Here is a 26,928-nt window from a genome sequence, read left to right on the forward strand (position 1 = left end):
ACGCTCTCTCTCTCTCTCAAGTAAATAAATAAAATCCTAAAAAAAAAAAGAAAAGAAATTGTTGATTTTCTTGGTGTAGAAAATAAGACCATGTTTTTTGGAGGAGTCCTATGTATTCCCAAATACATATGGGAATATTTGTGAATAAAATTATGTGATCCATCAGAGGAGTATACAATATAAAAAGTACAAATAAAATTATATGATGCATCGGAGGAATATACAGTATAGAAACTACATAACATTTTAAGACTAAAATAAGATCTTATAATATTATGACAATACGCTGTGGATATCTTTACATTCAGTATATATACAGTCCTGTGTAATTTTAATAGTTCCATCTTACCCTATATATGAACATACTGTGTTTATCTAAATGATTTCCTGTTGAACATTTATGCTTTTGCCATTTTCTTGGTGAATATTCATATATTCATATACAATGTGTTTTGTTCAATTACTGTCTCAGGGTAAATTTATGGAAATAACATTCGTGGGGCACCTGGGTGGCTCAGTCGGTTAAGCATCCAAGACTCTTGATTTCGGCTCAGGTCATGATCTCGGGGTTCTGGGATGGACTATATACTGTGTATATTTAATGTTCTCCTTATACAGGTCTCAAAATCATTTACATTTTTAATGATGAAAATTAGCTCAGTCACCTAAACTAGGGAAATCCAGCTACAACCTGGTAATCTCTGAGCCTAAGCCATGTTCCTTATTAATGAACTGAACCTCCCACAGGCTGTGTTCACTGTCTTCCGAGATGCTGTCACACAGACCCCATCACAGTGCCTGGTTGTATTTTTATATTCTGTGATGTCCTTCTGGTGAAAGGAGAGGCAGGTTCCAGTGGGCTAGGAAACCAGTCTTGGTTACAAGGGGGGAAAATGGTAATTTTTAAAAAATTTGTTTTGTCTTAATTAGATAATTTTAAATTTACATTTCTAAACCTATAAGTGCTTACAGAAAATAGTTTTGTGTATGTGTGCAACATTATGTATTTGGAGTGTCCCCATTTCTGAAGGCAAGTTTTCAAATTGTTGGGAGGCAAATCATTGAGAATAATATTAAGCATGCCTGTAATTCTGCTGCCTGAATGCACCTGCTAACACATTAATACTCTGGAGTGTTTCTTTACAATGACGTGGATGGAGCTAGAGGGCATTAGGCTAAGTGAAATAAGTCAGAGAAAGACAGATATTATATGATTTCACTTATAGGTGGAATTTAAGAAAGAAAACAAACAAGCAAAGGGGAAAAAAAGACAAACCGAACAGCAGACTCTTTAACTATAGAAAACAAACTGATGGTTACCAGAGGGGAGGGGGTGAGGGGCAATGGGTGAAACAAGTGAAGGGGATTAAGAGTACACTTATTGTGATGAGCACTAGTCATGTATAGAATTATTGAATCACTGTATTGTACACCTGAAATTAACGCAACAGTGTATTTAACTATACTGGATTTTTTTTCTTTTTTTAAGATTTATTTGTTTATCTGAGAGAGAGCGAGAAAGTGAGTGCACGTGTGCACACGGGAGCAAGGAGAGAGAGAATCTCAAGTAGACTTCCTGCTGAGCTCAGAGCCCAATGTGGGGCTCGATCTCACAACCCTGAGATCATCATGAGCCAAAATGAAGAGTTGGACACTTAACCGACTGAGCCACTCAGACACCCCAACTATACTGGATTTAAAATAAATTTTAAAAAAATACTCTGCTGTTTCCTTTTGGACTTTTTCTAATATGTATTTTCCCCTTGGTCTAATAATATGCTACAAATTCAATTTGATATCCTTTTGTTAACATGTCATGAAAGTGAATGAGCAAAATACCCATTGTTACCATTTGCTAATACAAAATGGAAGGGGTAATTTAGATCACCTTTCTCCTTAATAAGCTGCCAGTGGGTGACCCAGCAATGTTTTTCTTTCATTCCATTTTCTTCCTTAGGCTTTGGCCAGCATCAGCCACGTGGCTCATGTTACTATTACAACCAAAACAGCTGATGCAAAGTGTGCATACAGGTATGGCGCAGTCTGCTTTATTCATGTATTCATCCTGAAACATGCTTTATGCCTAGATCTCAAAGTGACCCTATCTAAACACCAATGTCATCTTTTTTGACCAAGATCTTGGGTAGTTTCCTTTCCTCCCTATGGACTACTTGATAATCCACAGGGATGATTATTAGGTAAAAATCTTGCTGAACATCTGTTAAGAATCAGATAAGATGTGACATATAAGTGCTTACAAGCTCTGTTTTACAGATGTATTCTAAGTAGGTGGTAGATGCGGATGTTATTCTGCCCCTGTGCCCTTTAGTAGGATATTACTTTGATGACAGGGCTGTGGCTGGGGTGCTGGAGGCTCACGGTTCCTTAGCTGGCTTGTAAGCCCCCGGCTCCCTGCCGCACGTGCATGCCTGTGCTGGCTTGCCCTCCCACGGGAGCCGCTGGCCCTCTCTTGTGCTGGCACAGTCTTCAGAAGCTGACAGACAGCCTTGGAACAGCACAAAAACAGGATTTGAGGAATCAAAGTTAGACCTCTGTTTTTATAAGCACTGGCCATTTACTAGTGGAAGACAGGAGTACCTAATTTAGGAGTACCTTGAAAAGAATTCTTTTTTAATCATACAGATTGTCCATAAATTAATATGGAAAATAGCTCCAACAGTGAAAGTGCTGCATATTTCTCAATCTTTAGCAGACAGACGTGTAATGTGATGGAACAGGGAGCATTCTAGAGTATACTTCACTGTTGCTGGGGGATTTTGACGCCATGTGAATTATACTTGCCCTAGGATCTGGGTGTGCTGATATGATCAGAATTCCTTCTCACAAAACAGGGAGATACTTGTGAATTAATGTCTTCCTAAATAGCCTGGGGTGCAGATTCTGGTCCTTCACCACTGAGATTATATTATGTTCCTGCTTGGGACCTCCAGTGGCTCCCCTTCCGTGGTGGTATGAAATCCAGAGCCATCCCTAAACAGCAACCCCCCCCCCCCGCACTGTGCTCTCCATCCACCTTTTCAGCCTCTTCTCTGCACAAATTCCCAGGTGCCAGGTGTCAAAGCTTCTGTGCTTTTATGTTTTTCTCTTCCTGGATGGTCTTTGGTGCTTTCTCCCTGAAACTCTTCCTCTCTAGAGCCCAGATGAATTGTCATCTCTTCTGTGATGGTTTCAACCCCCTCCCCAGTCCCCAGCTGAATATTTGCTTCCCAGATCACTTAGCATGATGTTCTCCACTTTAGGGAAAAGTGTGTCCCCTAGATTGAGAGCTCTCCAGGGCCTTTCTTTGTTACCAGGGCCTCTGCAGGCCTGTCATGTGGTAGCCCCTCCATAAATGATTACAGAATTACTGAAAAAATTTTACTGTCACTGTGGGCAATGGCAAAACTATTTGTAGCTCAAAACTCAGGAACTAAAAAGCAACATTTGCTAGAAGAATAGGGATTTTTTTTTTTTGGTATCCAATTGGAATGATAATGGAATAGTAGAAAAAGAAGAAAATGGTAATTAAGACAGTAGATAACATGGCTATACCTTATTCTTGATATAATTTCTTTTTTACCCTTTGGATAGATACTCTGCTTCTATTGGATATTAATCTCTTATATTTTCTGTTAAGAGCAAATTATTCAGATGGAAAGCTGAAAGCTCCTCCTAAACCCTGTGCAGGCAATCAGGGGACCCAGATCACGGTAAGAATGGTACAAGGGAGTATAAATTGTTGAAAAAGAGCTTTGTAGAAATGCTGAAATAAAGAATAAAACTGTCTCAAAAAAAAAAAAATTGTCTCTGAGTTTTCAAAGTAATAATAAAATGAATCTTTGCTGGTTAAAAGAAATAGCAAGATATTTCTCTCTAAACAAAAGGACTGATTATTGGCTTTTTTTTTTTTTTTGATTATTGGCTTTTATGGCATGGCAGCCTGTGTGTACTCCTGCCATCTTTTTTCAGAGACTGGCAGATTCTTTTATTGGGATGGCAGAAATCAGTGGCAAAGTAGTTGGCATTGAAAGGACCTTTAAACTTGGCTCCAGAAGATGTGAGTTAGAGTCTCAGCCTTGCCACTCAGTGGTTGTGTGTCCAGAGGCAAGTTGTTTAGTGTCTCTTAACCTCACTTTTCCCATCTCTCAAATGGAACAAAGAATATCTGCCCACTCAGAGGGTGTTTGAGTAATACGGTTGTATCATTAATCAGAGAAAATCTTGTATGCTGCCTTATGTCTATGGTGCCACATTTGGTCTCTTCCCGTTGTGTGATCCTACAAAGCCTCCCACTGTCATGTTATGCGTTCCCACCCCTCTACCTCAGCCCCAGTTGGCACACATTTCCCTGAAGTCTAAACCCTAGCCTTATTGATAAAGCAGGCAGGAGGCAGAAATGAATGTGCTTCTAAGCACATGTTGAGACAGATCTGGTACACAGGGTGGCCACAGTGTGATTTCCAAGAAGCCCAAATGATCTCAGAAATTTTATAAGAATTCTTAGTTTGGAAAATATGCTTGGATGCCATGTGATAGTATAATTATGGTAAATTTACATGTTTGCCCCCACTGAATCTTGTGCTATCCTGGGTAAGACTGTGCTTTGTCTTCGTATTCCCAGTACAAAGCAAAGAGCCTGACCTAGAGATAGCCCCCAGTACCTATTTGAGAAATCAGTGAATGAATATGGGAAGCAGGAAAAATACCCTTTATTTCCTTTGTTAAGGCTGACTTATCTCTTGCCCCCCTCCCCCAATCAGTGCTTAGAACTGTACTGTTGGTAAGTATAGTTGGATTCTCTGCTGGCCAGCTTTAGGTAGACTGCTTGGGTCTTTATTTCCATGTATTTCTGTGAATTTACAAGGAAAAAAAATCAATCTGCATTTCAGGTGGAGGACCTTTTTTACAACATATCCACGAGGAGGAAAGCTTTAAAAAATCCAAGTGAAGAGTATGGGAAAATTTTGGAAGTTGTTGGCAGGTACAGTCCACAATCTGGGAGTGGTTCTTTGCCATCTCTCACCGAAGGAATGTGTGCCGGTGCTTGTAAATTGAGAACAGTTGGTGAGCTAGATGGAAAATGGCACATCGTGTTCTAGCCTGTGGATTGTTTCTGGTCAAGGTGTAGTTGCCAGTTCTGGGCTTTTTCTCATCTCCCTGGGAGAGAGCAGTTGGTCTCTGCATCAGTGAGGGTTCTTTGGTGGAAAGCAAAACAGATAGTCTCCAGCTAACTTGAGCCCAAAAGAAATTTATTGGAAGGCTAAGAATGGCAAGAAGTGTCAGCAGCTGCTCCCTGGAGAGGATGAGAACCAGGCTGGCTTTGGGGATTAGATAGTGGCCCTGATACAGTTGTTTTCATTCTTTCCTGACTCTACTTAAGAGTCTGTTTCCTGGGAGAGTACATCTGATTGGTATGGCTTCCCCATCCCCCACCCCACCCCAGTCTGTCTGTGGGGAGATTCCTTAGATTGGCACTCTGAGGATAATCAGGTGGAATGGGGAAGAGGTAGTTTCCCAAAGGGAGACTAGGGCCTGTTAAAAGAAGAAGGAGAAAGGGTTCAGGGCAGGTGAAAATAACATTATGTCCACTGTAGACTGACTTCATCTGCTGGTTCAGTGGATCCAGCGTGGGCTCTCTAAGCCTGCACATCCTTGAATCGTAGCAGAGATCTGTTAACTATTTTTCAGTATTTCTGAAAAGTCCAAAATGAATAAAACATTTGCTCCTCAGAAAGTGGAACATACTTCCACATCAAGTTTCTTTGCTTTTCCCTGGAGTTGTATAAATCAGCATCAGAATATTAATTATCTCCTGGAAATAGAGGAGTTCTAGTTGGCTCTTTTGGTTCTAGGTGTGGTCAAGTGAATTCTTAATTGTCAGCTGAATGAATGCATTTTGCTAGACATAGTCCTTCAGTTTGTGGGGCCCATGAGGGAGGAATAATAAATAAATAATAGCCAACTGAGAAAAGACTGGGAGATGCTGAAACAGGGCTAGGGGCCGAAAAAGAAGTGGGTGAGGAGGGGGGCGTCTTGAGGGGCTCTGGGAGAGAATAAAAGAGTCCAGGAGTTGTAAAGGCTACATTCTCAAGATGCAAGCTGGACCTAGTGGGTTTACGAAAGTAAAACTGTAGGCAAGGAGGAGATTGTATTGAAATACCCTGAGTCTAGTCAGAACCCTACAAAAGTAAAAAACCCTGTTTTTTATTTGCTTCTGCCACATTTAGCATTGATAGTTCCCTGAAGTCTGTGCTGGCTTCTTTTCCTGTGGGTAAAATTTGATATATGGAGATATTCTTGACTGTGTATATCTTTGTTTAAATTACGTCACCCCACCAATTCATTTAACCAATAGGGAGTTCTGCCTTATATTGTGCATTTGGCCACTCTGCTTACTCTTTTGTTGTCTTTTCTTTACCAGGTATTCAATACACAATTCAGGCATTAGTTTCTCGGTTAAAAAAGTAAGTGGTTGGTTTATAAGGGATGGTTATGTATTAGAAAAAGGGATTTTTTTTTTAATAGTTCTCCTGAGGAGATAAGATTAGGATGTTTCATTCACAACTGTGAGACAGTAAACTGTATTTTCTGCTCTGTTTATCAGCAAGGTGAGACTGTAGCTGACGTTAGGACACTGCCTAATGCCACAACGGTGGATAATATTCGCTCCATCTTTGGAAATGCTGTTAGCAGGTATGTTGATAATTCATCATATTTTGAAAAATCTACTTTCCATGTCTTGGTTTACCATTTATCACATGAGTTTGGAATCTATCAAAGTAGCACCTGCCTTAAGAGTTTGCTTTAATGAAATAGGCAGGCATTATTTCCATGCTCCACATTTGTTCGTGGAGTCATGATTTCAGGGAACCCACACTTCTTGGGTGCGTGTTATCTCCCAGATGCTCTGGCTGTAAATCAGTGTGTTCTCTTTAGTCTCTGTCTTCAAAATATTCACAGTGTAGTAGAATTTTTTCTTTTTTTCTTTTTTTTAAAGATTTTATTTATTTGAGAGAGAGAGAGACACAGTGAGAGAGAGAACACAAGCAGGGGGAGCGGGAGAGGGAGAAGCAGGCTTCCCGCGGGGCTCGATCCCAGGACCCTGGGACTATGACCTGAGCCGAAGGCAGACGCTCAACGACTGAGCCATCCCAGCGCCCCCCTAGTAGAATTTTTTCATCTTCCAGCGCTCCCTCTTTTCCTGATACTTCCCTTATCGTCACTTTGGGATTTCACTTACTATTGTTCAACATTTACTGTTTCCCATATTCTAGGCTTTGTGCCGGAGTTAAGGATGTAAAGACAAATAAAATATTCCCTGTCTGGTGGTGAGCAGACTTCTAAGTGAAGATCTAAGATCTTCATTGTCAGGGAAAGCCTCCGAGGGGAACTTGCAGTATAGATGCCTCACGGCCCTCCCTGGGAGGCAAAAACCACCATTTCTATCACAGAGTCCTAGCTAAATCTCAGGACTCTGCAAAGCCCAAAGTGCCCATGTCATAATCTGAGGGGAAAAATACTAAGGGCCCTCTGTGTGCCAGGCATGGCCCAGATGAGGGGCATACACAGATGGAGAAGACAGCCCCTGGCTTCACTTTTTCCAAAAATCTTAGAAGCAGCAGTAGTCCCAGAGCCCAGTTTTCTACTTCAAAGGACAAATTACTCATTTCTTTGAGCAAAACCAAGCTCCTAACTAGGGAACAGTCAATTTGCTTTTAATTGCCCTCTTCTTTACTAATTGTTAATCAATTAAGTTTTTTAAACTCTCTTCCCAGAGCAGAGAGAGAACACTATTGTACAATGAAACTTATAAGGGCTTCTTTATTATTTAAAGACTCAGAATTAGTCGTCAGGAAATTCCTAGGGACTATAAGAGATTAGAAATCTCACTGCGCAGCAGTTCCCAAAGGGTGTTTCCAGAACACCAGCCTCTTGAGTCATTTTGGGGAAGAAAGGGTCTGCTGGTTTACTGTGTGTAGAGAAACACGGCAAGCTGCATTCTCTGCTCAGACTCAGAGTACACAGTACTACTTGATAGCTTCCGCCGTACGTTCAGCAAATGCTCAGTGAATGCCTGCTGTTTGCTGGGTGCTGTGCTGAGAAATACAGTAGGGCATAAAGCAGAGATGCTTCTTGCCCTCAGAGGACTCCTATCCCGTTGGAAAGACACATGAAATAATTATGCCATTCATTAGTGATTGTGCTAGATGTCTCAAAGGAACAGTAGAAGGCACAACAGGAGAATCTCTCAAGGTCAGGGAGAGGGATAGTCAGAGAAAGCTCTTTGAAGGAGTAAGCCCAGACATATGAGGAATAAGGAGGAATTAACTAGCTATCAGTAGGAGCTTCCCAGGCAGAGGGACCCGCACTTGGGAGGATCCTCAGGCAGAGATGAGTGTGGCTTATGTGGGGACCACCTTTCACCCATTAACCTCACCCCCCCCATAAGCACAACCCTGAGGACACCACGCTGGAGCCCCATTGTGATGTTCATATAGTAAGGGATTCAGTAGAAATGAGTCGTTTTGGAATTTCATCTTTGGGGTTTAGTTACTAAGATACATAAAAGTTTCAGCAAAATAAGGTCTCAGAGCTTGGATTTGTCATATGTCCCAGCAGTCAGAGCAGTGCTTGGCATAGAACATAAGTGCTTGAAAACAGTGATAGGGTGAGTAGCTGGGTAGATGGAGAGACAGACGGATGGATGGATGGGCCCAGAGGACCTCAACAAACCAAGTTTCAGGAGTCCTTATTTGGCAGAATTAGTTTATGAAGGAGCCCTGATTTTTCCAACTCTGATTCTTTATACTGTTTGAATTTTCCATTATTTTCAAGACACGCAAAATTTCTCTTTTTCAACCAGAGAACTGATAGAAGTTGGGTGTGAGGATAAAACCCTAGCCTTCAAAATGAATGGCTACATATCCAATGCAAATTACTCAGTGAAGAAGTGCATCTTCTTACTCTTCATCAACCGTAAGTAAAAAAGAACCATGTGGGGAAGCCTGTCCACAGGGAATTTTATGGGACCGTGGAAAAATTCCGAATCGACAGGCTTAATTACACCCAGCTGGATTACACCCAGCCTGAGGAGGCCGAAGTGTGGCTTGATTAGGAAGCATTTATAATTTCTAGCCCAAGTCTACTCAGCCCTCTGATATGTGCTCATTGCTGGCCTACTGTTGGCAGAGTGTGGTTGTTGCCTCTGGGAGAGGGCATCACCGACGCCTATGAGCCTGAACAGCTTCCTCCCTGCTGGCCTCAGAGCCTTACAAGCAGGCCCCAGGCCTTTGTTTGTTCTTGCCCTAGATCAATAGTCAGCTGTTTGAATCGCACAGCGGGACACAGGGAGGGGGTCCCTTGGGTGTAGGCAGTGTCATTAGTAAAGAAATGGAATGTTAAACCCCTTGGGATTTTTCTTTTTAAAGAATGAGTTATTTATGATAATGAGCAGTACTAGAAATCAGGGAGGAAATTAACTAAATTTGGATTTTTGTCAGATTCCTCTCTGGTCTTTATCTCACTGCAGGCATATTGTTTACATGATTGCTGCTTGTTGAGTAAATACTATTTTGCATTCTGTTTCTTTTTACTTGATTGCGTATAGTATGATTTTGAGAGAGTGTGACAGGGAGCCACACATGGGTCTAATTCAGTTTTTAATTTTCCAGCCAGAAATGCATCATGCATCTTGCCATTTGTTCAGTCCTTACATTTTTATCATATCGGTCCATTACCTTTATTGTTCAAAGCAATTTGTAATTATTTTATAGTTTTGTTGGCTTGCTATTGAAAATGGTATATTTCCCTGTTCCGTTTATAATGCTAGCCAGCCAGAAGTGTCCCAGATTATACATGTTTTACAACAGTTTTCCAGGCCATATAGAAACAGAGAAGAGGGAGTCAATATTTTATAGACATATTCTGTTAAACTGGTTTATATTATATTAGTAGGGTTTTTCCTACTTCATTAAGAAGGACTTAAGCCTGATCTGTAATAAAGCTGGCTCTAATCAAGGCTCAGAAACGATTTTCGCTTGTTTTTCTAACCATGAAGAATACTGCTTTGTGACACATGTGTTGGCTTCAGAATAGATGAGCAGAAATCAGGGTAAGTGCCGCATGCGGAGCCCGTCTGTGCTGCTGGCGAGCTGTTTACCCCACGGGCTCTGCGTCGGCGTTAGCGAGTTTGTCACCGCACCGATTTCCCACTAGCCCAGACGTCAGACTCTTAGGTGTATCGTCCAGTTATCTCCACACCATGCGCTCTCACTTAGGTGGTGGTCAAAGGAACACTCTTTCGGCGTGTCTCCAGTCCAGAAATCGCAGCAGAGGGGCTCTGGTCATGCCCTTGTCAGGGTCCACACCTGCAGGACCTAGACCTGCATGCTCGTGGCACGTGTCACCGAGGACAGTGCCCTTGTTGAGGGCCCGTGGAGGTGGTGAGCACTCAGAAAATAATGGTCTCCTCATTGGTAAGATCACAGGCTCTCTTCCCATTGGAAGTAAAACCATGGGACATATCCTTGGCTACACCAGCCCAGGAGAACAGACCACCAGCAGGTCATCTGTCTGGGGAGAAAGGAGGGCTGTGTTTTCTGAAAACAGATTTTCCTCTGATTTTTGTCTTCTCTCCCCCAGGTTTTAGTGTTTTCCACCCTCTTCAACCCTGGCTCATTTCCTGAATTACCTTAAACATACATTCAGATAGTTGTACTGCCTGAAGTGCCTGGAAAACTCTTTTTTGCCCTTGTTGCTCAGTTGGGATACCCCACTGTTGGGAACCCCCCGGCCCCCGGGCACAGTTGGTTACTCCATCCTCCCACCACTTGGCACACACATCTGTCGTGGTGCTTACCACCTGGAACTGGAGTTCATGTAGTCGCCAGCGTATTGTCCCCAAGCCCATTGCATATGTGACAGGCAGCCAGTGTGTATGTGCAGCCTGAAAAGTCTGAGAGCTGACAGCACACACTGCCCACCGTGCCGGGCAAGGGCAAAGGTAGTCCTCCCGGGCTGACTGAGGGAAGGGAAGCGGGGAGGCAGAACTTACTGCCTCCCATGGTCCTGTGACTTGGCTGAGAGGAGAGAGCCCGAAGCCCAGAGCCAGATGCTGGTGGATAGCAACACATTAAAAGAGGCCTTTCTTTCCCGGGGTCTGCTGAAGATGTCTCTCCAGAAGTGTTTTTTGTGAATGATTTCATGGCATGGTACAAACGTGCACCTGTTGCCTCTCCCTTCAGGACAGTTTTGAGCTGGTTATGTTCCTTTTATTTTCTAGATCGTCTGGTAGAGTCAGCTTCCTTAAGAAAAGCCATTGAAACAGTGTATGCTGCATATTTGCCCAAAAACACACACCCATTCCTGTACCTCAGGTAAGGCAGCGTCGGACTCCTCACCCGAGACTCACAAGGAACAAATTCTGTCCAGCTGTCCTCTTTGAAAGAGATGGGCTTGCTCATAGCTCTAGCAGAGTGGATCCCATCCGCCACTGGCAAAAGGAGGCTCTGTCCTTTCTCACAGGTGAAGGGCATAGCTTGCCTTCATTTACTCACGCAACAGAGTCTCACTGAGGGCCTCCCGTGTGCCAGCCCCCGTGTTGGTGAAACCAAGGTGAATAATGGATCTTGCCCCCGAACCAGCCAGAAGCTGCCCCCTAACTGGCAGAAAAACCCCTTCCTTCTCCACGGTCCTTCCAGTGCCCTCTCCTGACACAGATTCACCTTGCGGTCACGGAGCAAGCAGTGAAAGATGGATGTGGAGCCGAGGCAGTCAGGTGATAGCTGGCACAGCGTCTAAACTGACTTTTACATTACATTTTGATGATAGAACATTCTCTCACGTGTACTCTTATTTCGATCTTCATAATACTGAAAAGTAAGTAGGGAACAGGTTCATGGTTACAGATGAGAAAACCCATCCACAGGGGTTAAGTGACTTGCTCCAGGTCATGCAATAAGAAATTCCACTAGTTCTGGAACGATGGTAACAGCTGATGTATAATAAATATGCCAGGTAAAAACACGCAGTGTGCTTTGCATGAATTTAAGCCCCACCACGTGTTATATCCGCTTTACAGATGAGGAGACTGAAGCAAAGAAAGATGATGTCACTGAGCCCAGGCTACACAGCTTCAGAATCCAGGTCGCTAGGACTTGACCCGGAAGTTTTGACCGCTATGTCATTTGAACCCACAATCCTGCTGGCGAGAATTGTTTTCCCCATTCCCCGCCACCCGAAGTAATAGTTTGCTTTTCTTCCTGCCAGCTTAGAGATCAGCCCCCAGAACGTGGATGTCAATGTGCACCCCACAAAGCACGAAGTTCACTTCCTGCATGAGGACAGCATCCTGGAGCGGGTGCAGCAGCACATTGAGAGCAAGCTCCTAGGCTCCAACTCCTCCAGGATGTACTTCACCCAGGTGAGGGTGCTCTCCATCCGGCCCTGCCTCTGGTGCTTTTGCCACCACCTGAAAATGTGGCCCATCAGACACGAGAGCCCAGAGTTTTGCTTGTTGCTTTAGGACTGTCTTTCCAAGGATCACTCGGATAGTTTTCCTTTGGTAACTTTTCCTTTTTTGAACCTAACCATGAAAGGATTATGTTATCCCTGTTCCTAGAGTCAGGAGGCCTGCGGTCTCACTCTGCCTCCATCCACAACCTTTGACTGACTTCTCAGTTTTTCATACAAGCTGTCTGAAGCAGAATAAGGGCACCTCTTCCATGCATTCATCTTCCCTGGGGATGTTCAGGAGGAGGCTAAGCCCACATTCACAGGGCAGAGTGGAGGGGCGGGGCCCCTGGGAGGCAGTGGGACAGTGGGAGGAGCAGGGCCTTAGTAACCCAGACGGGCCTGGGTTACCACCATGTGACTAACCTTCCCTGGTCTCCCTGGCTCCCTCATTGAGGACTGAATTGGTCATCATCATCTCGGAGGGTGGTGACAAGCAGTAGGTGGAAGTGTCCCGATGCAGGGCCTGGCACCATCCACCTTGTTATAATTACCCAGGTTCTAAGTGCTTATGGTTCTAAGCTACTCCCAGCTCTCCGGGGCCTCAGGTTTCCTATCTGTAAAATGGGGGATAATATGATCTCCAGTATCCCATCCCAGTTCTGCCAGGATGGGATTCTAGGCAGCACATGGTGAGAGTGTGTTCAGAAGCACAACAGACCCCAGAACTGGAGAAACAGAAATAAACAGAAATATCCCCCCTCCTCTTCCCTCCCTCCCTCTCTAAAAAAAAAAAAAAAAAAAAAGCGGGGGTGTCGGGGCACCTGGGTGGCTCAGTTGGTTAAGCATCTGATTCTGGATTTCAGCTCAGGTCATGATCTCAGGGTTGTGGGATTGAGCCCCACGTCAGGTTCTGCACCGGGCATGGAGCCTGCTTGAGATTCTCTCTCCCCCTTTCCCTCTCCTCTTCCTCCCCCCTAAAAAAAAAGAAAAAGAAAGAAAAAAAGAAATGGAAGCACCGGCTCCTGCAAGCAGAGAGTGGGCTTCTGGGAGCCTACTTCACAGAAAACGTTTTAAGTTCCCAAGCCAGTGAATGCTTCCCATAGGAAACTTCATGGAAAGCCCCTCTCTGGGAGGCGCCGTGGGCACAAAGCAGTGAGGGTAAATGCCGTGGGGGCAGCCCTACCACCCCTGGAGCCCCCGCCGAGGCTTGGGTGGTGAGTCCGCGAGGGTCGCTGCTGATGCCACCTGAGAGGTGTGTGTGGCAGGTGGGCAGAAGGCAGTTCTGCCTGGGAACCAGCGCTCAGTCTTCTGTTAGTTTTGCTGGGCCCCTGGTGCCACACAAATCCTTGCAGTGCCGGTGGTTGAGATATAAAACTTGTAGGAAGAATCCTGTGGTCAAGTGGGGAAAGGACAGCAGAGGGGCATGATGGAGGCCCGCAGCTATTTGGGAGAAGCAGTGAGGGGTCTGGGGGGTCTGGTCTGGAGGTGGCTCCACTCCCAGATGGTTGAAGATTTGGAATTGCCAGGACCCGGCAAAGGTGTGGCTGGCGGGGAGCGGGAAGACAACCTCAAAGTATGAGGTGAAAATAAGGAGCACATTGTCTGGGCCAGAGTGGTTGTCTTGCTCTCTCCTAGCTGAGATCGAAAGAAAGATTTGCCAGAGGTCCTGGAGTGTGTCTGTGGCTGCACTGGGGAAGGAACTTCTCGTCTTCCTCCTTGTCTTATTTTGCATGAGTCAGGTTCATTTAGTTAGCTTACTTTGTATTTTCCCAGAGAATTCTGCATAGTCCTGACCTGTGTGCCTTCAGAAGGAAAGTGGGTTTCTGGATCAGACAGCCTGCCTCTGTTGGTGCAGTGGCACAAGCCTTGGAGCATTGCTTTGGGTGGTGGGGTCCAAACTCAGAGCTGTCCCCACTCCGCTGGGGGCATCAGAATACCTTCTCTCCCACTCCACAGCTTTGTCTTGCACAACACTGCCCAGGGCCTACAGCACAAACCCTGGTTTGCAGGGAAACTTTGGTATGGAAATCAGGAAGCCTGGGGGCTCTTGGGGTTTGTGGCAACTCTATCCTGTTGGACAAGGTGTTTCACTCTTCTGGACCTTAAAATTACTATCTGCAAAGTAGTTCTGTTAATTTCTGCTTCTGTGGCTATTGCAAGGCAAATGAAGCAAATACATTTGACCTTTACACAACGCAGGGGTTGGGGCACCGACCCCGTAGGCAGTCAAAAATCTGACTCTCCAAAACTTTTAACTCCTATTAGCCTACTGTTGATCAGAAGCCTTACAGATAACATAAACAGTCGACTAACACATATTTTGTATATGTGTTATATATTGTATTTTTATAGTAAAATAATCTAGAAAAAAACTGTTCCTAAGAAAATCATAAGGAAAAGAAAATACATTTACAGCACTGTATTACTAAAATTCTGTATACAAGTGTGGACCCATTGTGTTCAAATCTGCTTTGTTCAGGGTCAGTTATAGTCACTTCATTTGCGTGTTTACTCTGCAAGGGTTTTATATTATCCATGAAGGGAGGTTTTTCCTTTTTGAGCACATTTGCTACTTTATTTAACTTTTTGTTATTTAGCTCATTATTGAATATTTCTAAGTACACGTGGAAGTAGATATTATACAAATAATCCATGTACCTCTCACCCAGCTTCAACAGCCATCAGCATTTTGCCATATATGTTTTCTCTTTCCCTTTCTAACTTGAGGGTGGGGAAAGAGTGGCGGTTTTTTGTTTTTGTTTTTGTTTTTAAATTTTTTTTAATTTAAATTCAATTATCCAACATATCATGCATCATTAGTTTTTGATGTAGTGTTCAATGATTCATTAGTTGCGTATAACACCCAGTGCTCATTGCAATACGTGCCCTCCTTAATGCCCATTACCCAGTTACCCCATTCCCCCACCCACCTCCCTTTCCGCAACCCTCAGTTTGTTTCCTGGTGTCAAGAGGCTCTCATGGTTTGTCTCCCTCTCTGATTTCTTCCCATTCAGTTTTCCCTCCCTTCCCCTATGGTCCTCTGCACTATTCCTTATATTACACATATGAGTGAAACCATGTGATAATTGTGTTTCTCCTATTGATTTATTTAACTTAGCATAATCTCCTCCAGCTCCATCCATGTTGAAGCCAGTGTTGGGTATTCATTCTTCCTGATGGCTGAGTAATATTCCATTGTGTATATGAACCACATCTTCTTTATCCATTCATCTGTTGAAGGGCATCTCTGCTCCTTCCACAGTTTGGCTATTGTGGACATTGCTGCTATGAACATTGGAGTGCATGTGCCCCTTCTTTTCACTACATCTGTATCTTTGGGGTAAATACCCAGTAGTGCAATTGCTGGGTCATCGGGTACTATTTTCAACTGTTTGAGGAACCTCCATACTGTTTTCCAGAGTGGCTGCACCAGCTTGCATTCCCACCAACAGTGTAGGAGGGTTCCCCTTTCTCCACATCCTCGCCAACATCTGTCGTTCCCTGACTTGTTAATTTTAGCCATTCTGACTGGTGTGAAGTGGTATTTCATTGTGGTTTTGATTTGTATTTCCCTGTTGGCAAGTGATGTGGAGCATTTTTTTTTAAAGATTATTTATTTTAGAGAGAGAGCGCGCACAAATGGGAGGAGCAGGGAGAGGGAGAGAGACTCTCAAGCAGACTCTGCACTGAGCAGTCTCACAACCCTGAGATCATGACCTGAGCTGAAACCAAGAGTCAGACGCTTAACCCCTAACCGACTATGCCACCCAGGCGCCCCAAGGGAAAAGAATATTTTAACCAACTGAGCTACCAAGGCGCCCGGGAAAAGAATATTTTAAGCGCACTTCAGGCATTTACTTTTTTCCCTAGTATTTTATTATGCGTTTTAAAAATATCTTTTCCTTATATAATCACAATGTCGTTTTTTATACATAACAAAATTAATAGTAATATCATTTAATATCTAGTCCATATTCTAATGTCCCAACTGTCCAAAAAAGATCCTTTTATAAAGTAGCTTCATTGAAATACATATTCAGTTAAGTTCTACTCACTATAATTGTTGTCTTTTAAATCTCTTTTTTTAGTCTCTTTGAAACCAGAAAAGTCCCTGTACACTTTTTTTGTTGTTCTTATTGGCTTATTCTAAAGGCTTCTTGTAGAATAATGTACATTTCAGTTTGGCTGATGGCTGCTTCTTAGTGTCATTTAACTTGTTCTAATCCTCCACATTTTCTGTAACCTGGGAATTCCTATAAACTGGCATGATTACATTCAGATTTGTGAATGAGATTTCTGTGTGAGAATTTTTGATAGATGATGCCATGTACTTTCTGTCACACCCCAGCAGGAGGCGCATACTGACTTGTTATGTCATTTTGGTGATAAGACTCATCTGTGGGTTCAGCTGGTGACAGCCTGTTTCCTTCATTGTCAAGTTCCCCAGGAATATTTAGCTTAATGGTTTCACCACTCATTGATGACCATTACCTGAATCAGTTATTTCACTAGGATCGCAAGATTATGGTTTTCTGATTTTATCGTTTTCTCTCAATTGATTGTAATTCTTCTGTGTACAATAACTTTAGAGCTTTTTGGTTATCCTGAAATACAGTTCACAGTAGAAAGTAAGGGTAAATGCTGAGTTCTGTCCCTTTAATTATCTGTGTGCAAAGGAATGAGTTCATGTCCGAGCGATTTCCAGTGGTGTTTAATGACTTTGTCCTCTCTCTTTCCCTCTCCCTTACCATCTTTTTCTTTTTCTCTTAATATTTTATCAAAGCTGTTAACAAAGCAATATAATTTAGTTAATTATAGTCATTTTTCTTTTGGATCCCCAAATTATCCAATCTTAGACCAACAAAAACCCCTTCAAACTGGTGCTCTTGTCATTTTGACCCAATTCCATTAGTCTTTGATGGTTTCTTGTTTCTCAAGAGAAGATGTTGTAGGCTCACTCTGTACTTTCCGAGCCCAAGCCCTGGAATTGGCCATTTCTCTAAGGAACTCTGGTTTATTTTAGTGGAGATGGTATTTAGAGACTATAATCTGGGATCGGGGGTCTTTATTGCTGCTGGGTGGTCATTGCTTTAGGCCTTTCCAGTGGACAGAGCTAGGAAATTGTATATCTAAAAATAGACAAACTAGTGGCTGCCAGGAGCTAGTGGGGAGGGGAGAATGGTGAGTTATTGTTTCATGGGTACAAAGTTTCAGTTTGGGACGTTTAAAAAGTTCTAGAGATAGATAGTGGTGATGGCTGCACAATGATGTGATGTACTTAATGCCACAGAGCTGTACACTTAAAAATGGTTAAATGATAAATTTTATGTATATATTACTACAATTAAAAAATGAAATCCTCTTATGGAAGCAAAAAAAAAAGAAAACACAAAAATATAAGGACTTTACACTAATATTCCCCATTTCAAACCAATTTTAAAATTATAAGGATTTTTCTGAATTTTTGTATTTTTACTGGTGTATCTTTTTCAGAATTGCTTCTATATTAATACTTCCGTAATGATAGATTATACCTGGTTCTAGCTTCTTTCTCCAGTACTGCTCCATTTTGGGATCTGGACTTCTTTTTTTTTATTTAAAAATTTTACTTTTTAAACTAATCTCTACACCCAGTTTGGGGCTCAAACTTAACCCCAAGATCGAGAGTCGCCCCCTGGGACCTGAACTTATTTATTTCATATTCTGAATCGTCCCACTGCTGCCTTTTTTTTTTCCATGTGGATTCTACTCTATTGAAACATATAGGACAGAATATAGAAAGAGTTCAGCAAAAACATAAAGTGAATCATATATTACATAAATGCCATTGAGCTTGAAAAACCACAGTGGCTAGGAATCTTATTTATTTAAAAAAAATTTTTTTTGGGTGCCTGGGTGGCTCAGTTGGTTAAGCGACTGCCTTCGGCTCAGGTCATGATCCTGGAGTCCCGGGATCGAGTCCTGCATCGGGCTCCCTGCTCAGCAGTGAGTCTGCTTCTCCCTCGGACCCTCTTCCCTCTCGTGCTCTCTATCTCTCATTTTCTCTCTCTCAAATAAATAAATAAAATCTTTAAAAAAATAAAAAAAATAAAAAATAAATAAAAACTTTTTTAACCCACTACCTTCTTTTTTGACACAGACTTTACTACCAGGTCTTGCTGGCCCCTCTGGGGAGGTGGTTAAATCCACAATGGGTGTGACCCCCTCATCTACTTCTGGAAGTGGCGACAAGGTCTATGCCCACCAGATGGTCCGCACAGATTCACGGGAACAGAAGCTCGATGCCTTTCTACAGCCCGGGAGCAAGGCCGTGTCCATTCAGCCTCAGGACGTTGTCCTAGAAGACAGGACCGATGCTTCCAGTGGCAGGGCTGGGCAGCAAGATGAGGAAATGCTTGAACTCCCAGAGCCTGCTCAAGTGGCTGCCAGAAATCAGGGCACGGAGGGAGATGCAACAGAGGGGACTTCAGAAACGGCAGAGAAGAGAGGGCCCCCTTCCAGCCCGGGCAACCCCAGGTATGGACTTTAGGAGGAGTGCAGCCTGCCTCTGCTGTTCTTAACTGAAACCGCCTCTGTCTTGACTCGGCATGAAGCACCTGCCGCTTCTCTCTGCCTCACCTGCCCTCTGCCTCCAATGGGACAGTGCTCTGCCTTGTCCACTCTCCACCTTTGACCATGGCTTGAGAGTCCCCCAGTCAGTGGCCTTTGAGATATCTTAAATGTCCATGGTTCCAAGCATGAGTTAAACATACATCAGAAAAAAAAATAAGATGTATCTTTTATTTTTAGTACTGGGTTTTGATAACGCCTCAATAGCAGAGGTGGCCAGAGAGAACCCTAAAATATCCAGAGGATTCTCCTTCATTGCCCTCAAAGCTGCTTCCACTCCTCTCAAGAAAAATGCATTTTCTCAGTTCAAATTATGAAGCCCCCGAAGCCTGGGGGCTGGTGGTGAGCATGGGAGAAGGACGGATGGAAGAGCGGCTGTCATTTCCCTGCTTTCTTGGGACGCTCCTTCCCCAGCAGGCTCGGGGACGCGCCTGGGCTCAGGGTGAAGGCGCCCGCCCAGGGCTGTGCATCTGCCCGGCGCTGAGTGGCTATCGGGGTTTGGATGGGTTACTTGACTCCAGTTTCTCATTGCCAAGCCCATCTAGCAATACAGTGTGTAGGGATGTCTCCAGGGAATCATCAAGGGTGCTGCCACCAGTGGGGAGCCCACTCTGTGCCAGGTACTTTACGTACACTATCTCGTGTCATGCAGGGCAGGGTTACGTGTCTCTCTGTCACTGGGGGAACTTAACACCACCAAGCTCTTTACCACACAGCAGTCGAAAGAAATCTGTGAAACCAGAAATGAGACTGTATCACTCCTCAGCTGAAAACCCACACTTCCCCCTGCACTTGGGTGCACCTGCCCTGCTCCCCCTTCAGCCTCCCCGCTTTCCCTCTCCTGCGGGGTGCTCGGCCACTCCACTGTGTGGCTGGCCTGAACTGCCTGAGCTCCCCCACCCCTTTGTTCTCCCTGTGCTCTGGGCCTAGGAAGACTACCTTCTTGCCACTCAGGCCTCCACTCATGCGTGACCTCTTGCCAGAGGCCCTCTCACTGCCCCATCATCCTGTTACCTTGTTTATTTTTCTTAGCATTTTCTGCTACTTCAAATGATCCTTTTTCTGTGGCTGACTCCCCATCTAGAAAGTAAGCATGCTGAGGGCCGGCACCTTGTCTGTCTGGTGCGTGGCCGCGGCGGGCTCAGGGTCAATCCGATAGGCAGGGTGTGGGGTGCAGGAGAACAGACCGATCTTGCTAGTCTGCCGCCCGCGCAAGGACCCCGCCCCAGACATGCAGAGCCAGCACGAGAAGCTGCTCCCTTTTCCAAAATGCAGTATGCAAAATTTGGCTGACTTAAAAAAAAAAAAAATGTTTTTAAGGATAGTCATGATCTGCCGGCTCCTTATCTTCGTTGCAGAAAGAGGCCTCGGGAAAGCTCTGATGTGGAAATGGTGGAAGATGATTCCCGAAAGGAAATGACAGCAGCATGTACCCCTCGGCGGAGGGTCATCAACCTCACCAGCGTGCTGAGCCTCCAGGAGGAAATCAGTGAGCGGGGACATGAGAGTACGTGAGTGCCGGCGGTTGTGGGGCCTCCGAGGGCCAGAGCTGCCAACGTCAAATTGTAGGAAATGCAGCATTGACAGTAGGGCAGCCACTGCGCATGCCGAGCACACCTCCCTTTCCTTAGCCGCAGCGGCAGCAGCTAAAGGCCATTTTCTTTTTTTTTTTTTTTTTACAGATTTTATTTATTTTTCAACAGAGACACAGTGAGAGAGGGAACACAAGCAGGGGGAGTGGGAGAGGGAGAAGCAGGCTTTCCACCGAGCTGGGAGCCCGATGCGGGGCTCGATCCCAGGACCCTGGGATCATTACCTGATCCGAAGGCAGACGCTTAACAACTGAGCCACCCAGGCGCCCTGAAAGACCATCTTCAACTGGGAGGGAAGGGAAAAAGTAGTCTCTGGTTTTAATTATAGTTGATCTGTATTCTCACTAAAGCCTAGCAGCCAGAGTAAAGGAGTCATTTACATAATCTTCAATTCGTTTCTTAGCTTAAAGCGGTGTAATGACCCACAAGAGTCTAATCTGTGGCCTACACGGTGTGTGCTCTTGCTAAAGCGCACAGGCTTTGGCGGGCCCCGAGGGGATATCCTGGCACTACCACTTCCGCTGTGTGACCTTGGAGTTGTGACTTAACCTTGCTCTATATCGGTTTTTCCTCATCTGTAAAATGGGATTAATTTTGCTCTTGAGGCTGATTGTGCTGATTAGAGATGAAATGTAAGTAAGGAGTACTTGTTACAGAGTAGGGAGTCAGTAGATATTTTTATATCCCGAAGACAAAGCCATAAATCAGTATCACCTTCCTCAGAACTAGTGTTTCAGAATACTTGAGTATAGAGCTCCGTTTTGGTCCTGTTACTTCAAAACTAGCTACCGTGGTTTTAGGAATTCAAGGGGGCTAGTCCTGTCCCGGGCACAAACTGAGCAAGGATTGAGGAGTAGAACAGCAGCTTGGCCCAAAGGGCCATCCACACCTGGTGAGTCAGACACTCGTGCTCCAAGTGTAGACAGCACGGCTCCGGGCTCCACACAGCGGCTCTGCAGTTGGGTCCACACGGGTTAGTCATGGCCTTTCCACGTTTCATCTCTAACACGTTTCCTGGTTAAAATAGTTGTGCTTCAGCGCTGTGTCTTAAAATATGACAATCTAGATTAGCTGGTAAAGCCCTGAGTGGCCGGGGAGCAGGTTAGCACTTTTCACACTAATCCTCCACCTTTTTTTTTTTTAAGATTTTATTTATGAGAGAGAGCACAAGGAGGGGCAGTGGGAGAGGGAGAAAAAGACTCCCCACTGAGCAGGGAGCCCAATGCGGACTCAATCCCAAGACCCTGGGACCATGACCTGAGCCAAAGGCAGACACTTAACCGACTGAGCCACCCAGGTGCCCCAATCCTCCACCTTCTAAAGCACTGCTCTGACTCTGGCCCCTATGTTTTCCTCGTCCCAGTCTCCTCTTGTTTGAACGAGTTCAGGAAAGCCTCTGTTTGTTTGCCTTTCCTTGTTCCTCCCCTCTTTTTCAGCACTGTGGGCCTTTGTCCACATGTGGGCAGAGCCGTAGGTGTCACTACACGTGGGAGGGGTAAAAGCTTCCTGTGACTGAGGTCTTGCCAGCTGTAGAAGTAGCTGCCAGTTGGCCTCTGATTTTTATTTCCAGGAAGACTTGCTCCAGTTGTTCTTTACTTCCGGTTATTGGCTTTCAAGCTGGGAGCTTTTAAAACCATTTGAAACAATGTAAGAGAGGTGGGCTGCTCCTTGATTTATTTAGGGGGCTTGTTCACAGTAGTTTCAATTGACAGCCTCCCTCAGAGTTGGAGTTTACTTCAACTTCCTGAAGAGTTTGTATCCCTTATGTAAAGCAGGCTATTTAGAGTGTCGAGAAATTTCTGACTAGTTGCATACTATTTTCAGTGCATTGTCAAGCTAACCTGTGTCAAGTTTGGTCAGGTTTGGAGTCTATTGCTGAGGCTCGGATGATGAATCTAAATGTTCCCGAACTATGTATTTGTACACGTTATCTCATTTAATTCTAGAATCGTCTTGTGCGGGAGGCAGGGCAGCTGCTGTTACCTGTTTTGAAGGTGAGGACATGGAATGGAAGATGGAGAGGACAGGAGAGGACAGACGAGTTGGAACATCCCCGCGATCAGAAGCGGGCCCAGGGACACATGTCACCAAGGGCGGGTGGTGACTGGCATGGCCTGCACACGAGGTGGCTGGCCCAGGACTCAGAGGCTAACCAAACCAGTGGCGTGTGGGGGCATGTGCCCCTGCTGATTTGATCCCTGCCACTGAGGCTGGTTTTTCAGGTGCGCCGGTGTAGAGTCTCAGGGAAAGCATGTAGTGCCTGTCGTGTGGGAGTGGAGTGAGCCAGACAGGCTCTGCGGCAGCCCCTGCCAGCCACACCATTCGCTTGCCCAGTGGGAAGTTGTGAACCTTTTCGGGGCATCGTCTTCCTGCTCCACAGCACAATAGCACTGCTACAGCCTTTACAGGGCCCTGGTGATGATCAGCCGGGATACCGCACGCATGCGTCGTAAGCTTGGGCCTCTGTCTGACGGGAGGGGCCTTGGGTCCTGCCCCCTGGCATGTGTTTTAGGCCTGAGGCCCCAGGTGGGGCAAGCTGCTTGTCCTCAAGGTGAAGGCTGTACAGGATTGCCCTGAAGCTCCAATTTGATGAGGAAGGCCACTTGCCTTAGCACTCCAACAGCCCGGCTGTTCCCACACAGGGGCTAGCCATGCCCCTAGCCCAGGAGAGAAGTAAGGGGTGCTCTCCTTGTACCGAAGTTCCTCATTGTGCTCATTTGTGTGACTATTCGATCAGTGTATCGTCTGTGCGGGGACCGTGTCTGTCGCACACACTGCGTCACCCTTGCTGTCCGCAGAGTGCCTGGCAGGTGGACTCAGATATTTGCTGATACAGCGTGTACGTGATTGAGAGGAGTCGCCTGAGAGGTGAATCTTTCTTCTAAAGGATGTCAAAGTCGGACACTCAATCAGGCAGCTCTCTTGAGTCTGCTGGATTTCCGCAGCCTTGGTGGGCACACTGATCAGCAAATGAGAGTAGTTTTTGGCCCAGTATCCACTCAGTTCCACGGAATTCGGCTCATCTCAGATTAGTAATGACTGAATTTACGTGCGAGTCCCAAACTTTGGATCTATTAATTTTTTTTTTTTTTTTTTAGATTTTATTTATTAATTTGACAGAGAGAGAGAGAGTGAGAGCAGGAACACAAGCAGGGGGAGTGGGAGAGGGAGAAGCAGGCTTCCTGCCGAGCAGGGAGCCCAATGTGGGACTCGATCCCAGGACCCCGGGATCATGACCTGAGCCGAAGGCAGACGCTTAACGACTGAGCCACCCAGGCGCCTGGATCTGTTAATTAATGAGGACAAGGAATGTTGTAATTTTTTTGCTATCGTTTGAATGTGAATGTGTTTAACATTTTACCCACTGTTTTACTTTATTTTCTTGGTCTTTGGCAAACGGTCCTGGGTGTCAGTGTTCATACTTTCATATGGCTTGTTCCCAGGTGATCGTTTCCTTTGGTACATGAAATCAGCTTGGCAGACATTTGTCAAGTATGTTCTCTGCACAGAATGCCTGGTGCCGGGGCCCAAAGCAGAGGGGGAGGTGAATGAGCCTTGACCCCTGCCGTACAGGATACCGTGGTGGTGTGGGGAGTGTTGAGTAAATAAGTGGCTACAACATCAGGTAAAATGAAAGATATTCTGTAACAGAGGTAGAAGGCCACATCAGCCAAGCCCAGGGTGAGACCTGCCGGGGAGGGCTTCAGATCATCTCCCGACAGCCGCCAGAGGCTGTGCACCCAGGGGCTTCTGCAAGGCCGTCCGGCACGGTGCCAAGCTCCTGCTCTGCACATGGCCATGAAGAACTAGAGGACCCGTCGCACTTCCTTCGGGTTTGGCTTTCCTCGCTCCTGAGTAAGACCAGGGCCTCCATTGAGAACTCAGCTGTGTGGTTTGGCATTGAAGCCAGAAGGATCTTGTCCATTTTGCTGCTGGCAGAATGGCAGGGAAATGCCCACAGACTTCTGATGCTGTGGAGATAGTTAGAAGACAGATGAAACAGAGGCCCTTGGGTCCTGATAAGAAGTCGTGAAGGAGGTCCAAGTAGCCTCAGGAAGCCCAGGGAAGAAAAGGCCTGCCTGGCTGAAGGAGTGACTCTGGAAGCCCCAGGCCAAGCCGGCAGCCGCTTACTCCCTTCCCTGCCCAGGCTGGCAAGGCCGCACCTCGGTAGCTAGGATGCGTCAGAGGGTTCCATGAAAAATTCGTATGGAAAAATCTCTGACCCTTTTTTTAGTGGATTACACTGCTTTCTCTTTCCTCCAGTGCCTCATTATTCAAGATTATTCGATGTTCTCCAGCTTTTAAAATAATCATTTTCCGCCTACGCAGTACATCCTGTAGAGACATTGAGTTTCCAGTGGGAACAGAGGGGAACACTTCATTCTAAAAATGAAGAAAATAAGTCTCTTTTTATTGGGGGTTGAGGGGACAGAGAGTGTTACAGAACTTATGTAACAGTGTGAGAATTCATTTGTGGTGCCCAAGCTAAAAAAGAAAAGTATAGTGAAAACGTGGTATACGGACCCTTCCCTGTGGTCCCCAGACCCTCTTCCCCTACCCCCCTTTATGGTGGTGGTATTTTTACTTACACACGCATACACACACACACAGATGTATTCGTAAATCAAAAATCAAATTTATAAAATATATACATAGGATCTACACAAGAAAACACGTGAACACCTGTTTAAGAGATAGAGCATTGTGGGTTTCATCCCCTTTGAAGCTCTCAGGTGCTTCTTCCCTAAACTGTCCCCTTCCCTTCTCCCTTAGAGGTAACCACTATCTTAAATTTTATGATTGTTATTTCTTTTCAATATAGTTTTACCACCCATATTTGTAGCCCTAAAAAATTTGTTCAGTTTGCAAGTTTTAAATTTTACATAAATGGAATCGTATTATAAGGGGTTTTTTTTTTTGGGGTGTGTGTGTGTGTAATATATATATGAAAACACACATACACGCACATTCTGTTCCTAGAATTCATCCATCTTACTACATATAGCTCTGGTTTGCTTTTTCTGTGTAATAGATTCCACTTGGTGACTTGGTTGTTCATTCTGCTGTTGAATCTATTACACTTTTCTGTGTAATAGATTCCACTTGGTGACTTGGTTGTTCATTCTGCTGTTGAAGGACATTGGGATTCATATGGCCTCATCCCTGCCTCCTCGTACCCCGTCCCGCTCCTGGCCATGAGAGATTCAAGAGCTTGGCACACTAGTTGGGAAGCTCGGCTATGGGTATACACTCAGCAGAGCTGCTGCTGGGTCATAAAATGATAAACTGTTTTTCAAAGGGGTCAGATAAATATACCCATGGTTGGTCCCACCAACAGTGTACGGAAGCTGCATTTGTTCTGCTTCCTCTCCAACATTTGACCTTGTCAGACTTTTTGCCAGTTTGGTGTTCGTGAAATGGTAGCTAATGGTGGTTTTATTCGCATCTCCCTGATTACTCTGAACTTAAGGATATCTCCCCTTCCGGTAAGTGCCTTTTCTATAGTTTTTTGCCCATTTTTCTGTGGGTTTTTGGTCTTTTTGAACTGATTCGAGGGGTTCTTCATATATTCCAGATAATAATCAGTTACGTGAAAACATCTTCCCCCAATTTAGGACTTACCCATTTTCTTCTTCTTCTTTTTTTAAACAAATACTTGTTTCATGAACAGAAATTCTTAGATTTAACATAGGCAGATTTTGTGAGTTGTTCTTTAGACTGGCTTCTTAAAATCTTATTTAGGAAATGCTTCCCAACTCTGGGATAATTAAAGACATATTCTTATACTGTCTCCTAAAATGCTTATACATAAAGCCCTAGTCCTCCTGGAGTTCGTCTTTGGTGTATGGTGTTAGAGTCAGGGTTTTCATGTAGATATCAGATTCGTCCATAATACATTGTTATTGTCTGCTTGTTTGGATTTAGCGAATATTATTTGCTCATAATTCTTTCCCTTGGATTGTTCATGGTCTGCCTGAAGCATATCATTTAGTGGGGTCTTGGGTGGCCGACTGAGTTTTGTTTTGTCTAATTCATCATCATTTTGAAAAGTGTTTTTTGCTGGGTTTAAAATTCCGGATTGACAGTTTTTCTTAATGTATCAAAGGTGTTGTTCTGTCATTTTTTCGCTTCCACTATTACTGTTGAAAATCCAGCTATCAGTCTTATATTTTATTACGTTGTGGGGAATCTCTCTTTTGTCTCTGAGTGCCTTTAAGATCTCTTTTCTTTAATGTCCAGTATCTCTGTGTGCCAAGTGTGGGTTTTGTTGGGC

General features: G+C 44.7%; 1 protein-coding gene across 4 annotated transcripts in view; it reads left to right on the plus strand.

The window, feature by feature from the left end:
- The window catches only part of MLH1 (mutL homolog 1), a 44,516-nt gene that overhangs the window by 5,271 nt on the left and 12,317 nt on the right, over positions 1 to 26,928 (plus strand). For 3 of the 4 annotated variants that reach the window (XM_027587558.2, XM_027587556.2, XM_027587559.2), the window contains exons 4-14: positions 1,958 to 2,031; positions 3,638 to 3,710; positions 4,890 to 4,981; positions 6,422 to 6,464; positions 6,605 to 6,693; positions 8,864 to 8,976; positions 11,282 to 11,375; positions 12,268 to 12,421; positions 18,593 to 18,969; positions 20,421 to 20,569; positions 22,601 to 22,648. In XM_027587558.2, the coding sequence (XP_027443359.1) occupies positions 1,958 to 2,031; positions 3,638 to 3,710; positions 4,890 to 4,981; positions 6,422 to 6,464; positions 6,605 to 6,693; positions 8,864 to 8,976; positions 11,282 to 11,375; positions 12,268 to 12,421; positions 18,593 to 18,969; positions 20,421 to 20,569; positions 22,601 to 22,648 (1,306 nt within the window). The remainder of the gene's footprint in view (positions 1 to 1,957; positions 2,032 to 3,637; positions 3,711 to 4,889; positions 4,982 to 6,421; positions 6,465 to 6,604; positions 6,694 to 8,863; positions 8,977 to 11,281; positions 11,376 to 12,267; positions 12,422 to 18,592; positions 18,970 to 20,420; positions 20,570 to 22,600; positions 22,649 to 26,928) is intronic. The other variant, XM_027587557.2, reaches the window with a different exon arrangement.

This window comes from Zalophus californianus, chromosome 1, assembly GCF_009762305.2.
Source record: "Zalophus californianus isolate mZalCal1 chromosome 1, mZalCal1.pri.v2, whole genome shotgun sequence".
NCBI classification, from domain to species: domain Eukaryota; kingdom Metazoa; phylum Chordata; class Mammalia; order Carnivora; family Otariidae; genus Zalophus; species Zalophus californianus.